We start from the raw sequence: 4,389 nt of genomic DNA, 5'->3' as shown, positions 1-4,389 counted from the left end.
CACCACAGCTCAAAGGCATCAATTCTCCTTCTATCCTCCCTGGTCATTGTCCAACTCTCTGATGCATAACAAGTGATTGCAACTGGATATGTTACAAAGTAGGAGTGCATTTCCTAAGGTTTCTTAACTATTTATGGAAGCAGATCACCAGGTACATATTCCATAGTGCCTCTGGGTAGGTTGCACCTGTAAATCTTTAGGTTAGTGACACAAGCATTCCCTACCCTGGGACTAAAAGAGTTTTAAAGAGACAATACGAAAAACAATTCTAAATTGAGAAACCAAACATTAGGATGGGCTCTGGTGGAAGAGTAGTGCATGTAATGTGGCTCCAGAGTGTCTGGAATCTTCTTGTAGGAATGAGATGTGGGAGTAGAGAGAGGCAAAAGCAGAGGAGAGGAACTCAAGGTGGTGATCCTGGGGTTTGGAGTTGTTTAAGTGTGCGGGATTGGATGTTAAAGTAAAATTTCAGTTCCTCTACCTAGCTACATTTCAGTTGTTCTATATCCAAATGTAAAGAGGCCTGCTGGTGAAGTGGGCTTCTAAGTAAAAGATAAAAGACTGACAATTCTTGATGTTGAGATTCAGTCCATATTGAAGGCTGTAGTCCTTGACCTTCTGCAGCAAGCACTACAGGTCATTCTCAGTTTCAGCAAGCAGGGCTGTGTCACCTGCATAACACAGAATGTTGATCTCCCTATGTGTACCTTTAAAATAAGCAGCTAAAAAAAAAAAAAAAAAACAGCTCTGGTGGCCTAGTAGCAAGAAGCTGTGCTACATCCCCCAAAATGCACTGTTTGAGGCTACCAGCTGCTCTGTGGGGGGAAGATGAAACTGTCTGCTCCTATTCTGGTTTACAACCTGAGAAACAAGATAAAGTAGTTCATGAGTCAGAATTAAAGGTTGTGAGGATAACCACACTATGTCTAGTAGGTTCTTATACTAATTTCCAAGGACGACTAGAACAAATTTACACTAATCATGTCACTTAAAACTGTAGAAATTCATTGCCTCACACTTCTATACGCTAGAAATCTAAAATCATGTGTTGGTAGTCTCAGTACTCCTTCAGAGACTTTAGGAGAGAACCTTTCTTTTACCTCTTCCAATGCTTTCGGTGCTCCTTGGCTTGTGATCTCATCTCTATTCTGCCTCCATGGTCACATTGTTTCCTCCAATTCTACCTGTGTCTACCTCACAAGAGGTTTTACCTCTAATTTTAAGGTGGTGGTTGTAGTTGTTGATCATGATGATGTGTACCACAGAGTCAGACTAGCCCATAGCTGACCCTCTAGCATGTTTTCAGAGGCAGTTAAGTGCACGGGCAGTGATTGTCTATCCTCCCACAGAGCAGCTGGTGGCCTCGAACAACATATTTTTGGGGTTTTAGCAGAGCTTCTTGCCACTAGGCTGCCAGAGTTGCTTATTTTAGAGGTACATATAAGTAGATCAACAATCTGTGTTATGCAGATGACACAACCCTGCTTTCTGGAACTGAGAATGACCAGCAAGCACTCTTGCTGCAGAAGGTCAAGGACTACAGCCTTCAATATGAACTGAATCTCAACATCAAGAAAACAAAGATTCTCACCACTGGGCTGTTTGAAAGCATTCTGATAGACAGTGAAGAGATTGAGATTGTTCACTGCTTTAGTTTGTTTGGCTCTACGATCAACACTCTTGGTACTAGCAGTCAGGAAATTAAAAGATGTATTGCATTGGGAAAGTCAGCTGTCAGGGACTGATCCAAAGTACTGAAGAGCAAGAATGTCAGTCTGGAGACTAAGGTGTGCTAGATTCAGGCCACAGTCTATGTAATTACTTGCTATGCATCCGAAAGCTGGACCATGTCTAGGTATGATAAAAGGAGAATTGCTGCCTTTGAGCTGTGGTGCCGGAGAGGAGTATTGAATATACTATGGCCTGTTAGAAGAACAAACAGATATGTCCTAGAGAGGGTGAAACCAGGATGCTCCTTGGAGGCAAGGATTCTGAAGCTTCGTCTGACATACTTTGGACATGTTGCAAGGAGGGACCATTTCTTGAAGAGGGACATCATGCTTCAGAGGGTGAAGGGACAGTGCAAGAGTGGAAGACCTTTGTTGAGATGGATTGATTCAGTGACTGGGGTAATGGAGGTGGCGTGTGGGAGACAGTAATACTGGCACAGGATAGAGCAGGGTTTAGGGCTGTTGTACCTAGAGTTGCTATGAGTTGCAAGCAACTTGATGACACAACAACAATAACAACATAGGAAGCTGTAGTAGCCTAGTGGCAATAAACTGCACTACAATTCCAAAAACACGAGGTCAGAGGCCATAGCCACTCTATAGGAGAAAGATGGATAATATCCTCCGTTAAATTTATTGCCTTTGAAAACCCACTGGAGGGCCACCTATGGGTTGGTTCCAACTCTATGGTACAGAACAAGAACAATGATTATATTTAGAGTGAGTCAGATTATAAACTAAACTCTTATTCTCAGTATCTAATTCAATCACATCTCTTGCCGTATAAGATAGTATTTACCAGTTTTTTAGAATAATAGTGGATACATCTTTTGGTTATTGTTCAGCACATTAGAGTGTTATATTAGATACAGATTCTTTCCATCATTGTACAAAGATTGGGTTTTGTTGCGATTTTTTTTGTTTGGTTGTTTTATACAATGTTAGTGTAGAGGAAAGTCATGAATAAACTCAAAACAGTAAATGGTCTGAAGTGAACTAGTGGCTGGTGAGTATACCACAAAAAAAGGGAAAATGGAATGAAGGCTGTAGTAATAAATGACAAAAGAATAGGATTTTTAAAACACAACAAAGCAAAACTTCTGGAGAGCAAGGCTGGTAAGAGTGTGTATCCTGGAGTTGGAAGCGACTCATAGCTTACACTTCACTGGAAATCTGGAAGTCACAAGGGAGGAAATTGTCCATCTTTCTGCTATAGAGGAACTGGTGCATTCAACCTTTAGCTTAGCAGCGCAACTCCTTACTACTAGGCCACCAGGGCTCCCTAACACATAAAGACGAGATTGTGTCTAACAGTGTTGTTGTGTACCATAGAGTCAGAACCAACCCGTAACTGACTCTCTGGCGGGCTTTCAGAGGCGGTTAATCGCACATGAGGAGATTGTCCATTCTTGTCCCACACTTCTATACGCTAGAAATCTAAAATCATGTGTTGGTAGTCTCAGTACTCCTTCAGAGACTTTAGGATTGCAGCGCAACTTCTTGCCACTAGGTCACCAGAGCTCTCTTACTGAGGGCTTATACTGTGAATGATGCACATGCATTAGATTCTCTCAAAGGGGTTTTGAGTATGTTAAGATATACTGAAGTGTCAAAATACTCTGGGCGAACTTGATGGTGTCTTGGGTAAAGTGAAAACAGAAGGAAAGCATCTAAGTGTACCCTCTTTTCAGAGATAGTTAAGAGTAGAGAAAGGGTACCTGTTCAGAAGTAGTTAAAAGCCACAATACGACCTCCTTGCTGCCTAGAAAGTGAGTGGAAAAGGAAGATGGGAAGTAACATGATCCAAAATAACAGGAAAACAAATATTATCTTTATCACATTCTCACAGTTCTCACTTCTGCAGGCACACACAAGCCCGCACTTACTGCAGTTTTGTGGGCCATGGGTACCTAATTGGCCAGGGTTCCAAAGTGCAGAAAATGTGGGAGGAACCGGCCAATCACCAAACAGGAGAGGGCTTACGTCTGCTCATGCGCAGTGCCTTCAGGGTGCCCGGAAGCACCAAGTTCGGTTGTGACAGGTACAGGAGCTCTTATTTGGAGATGGCCCAAACAGCCCGCTGGCTTGTGAAAAGGAGCTAATGAGTTGGAAATTCCAACGAGGTCTACACTGGCAAGCCTCTTCTAAGGCCCAGTATAGGGCAGCAGAGAACCCAAGCATGTGGCCTGGGGTTGGGATGAGAGAGGTGTAGGGGGGCAACGGAAGGAAAGGGCTGCTGTGCTCTATCCCTTATTGGGTGATTCATGTGGGCACATTGACTTCTTCCTTCCGCAGAGCAAAGTAACATGAGCTCAGTTATATGCCCAGCCATTCTGAGGAGCCTCCTGGTGGCCTGCAGTCTTGCCTCAGCATTCTTCCTTACAGGTGAGAGTCTGGGCAGTGAAATCCTGCCTGCATTCCCATCTAATCCCACCTCCTTGCTACCTAGACCTTCAGCCTCACCTTCTCCTGTGCTGTGTGCTCAGCGTGGTACCTATAGAGACTTAGGTCATTATGGTTCTGTCCAGGAGTACCCTTCAAAGCATTAGTTGTTTATGCTTGGTAAGAATAAGGAAACAGAAAAAAAAAAAAAAAGAATAAGGAAACAGGAGGAGACCAGAGTGTTAAGCAATCAAGAAAAAGAAAAGGTTCTTTATAA

General features: G+C 43.1%; 1 protein-coding gene across 1 annotated transcript in view; it reads left to right on the top strand.

The window, feature by feature from the left end:
* The window catches only part of LOC102850618, a 22,241-nt gene that overhangs the window by 6,953 nt on the left and 10,899 nt on the right, over positions 1–4,389 (top strand). Inside the window, exons 2-3 of the mRNA XM_006893965.1 lie at positions 3,595–3,761; positions 4,026–4,115. Coding sequence (XP_006894027.1) covers positions 3,595–3,761; positions 4,026–4,115 — 257 coding nt within the window. The remainder of the gene's footprint in view (positions 1–3,594; positions 3,762–4,025; positions 4,116–4,389) is intronic.

Source organism: Elephantulus edwardii, unplaced genomic scaffold (genome assembly GCF_000299155.1).
Source record: "Elephantulus edwardii isolate Elephantulus edwardi_28Jun2011 unplaced genomic scaffold, EleEdw1.0 scaffold00133, whole genome shotgun sequence".
Lineage (NCBI taxonomy): Eukaryota > Metazoa > Chordata > Mammalia > Macroscelidea > Macroscelididae > Elephantulus > Elephantulus edwardii.
This window is presented reverse-complemented; position numbering and strand designations above follow the sequence as displayed.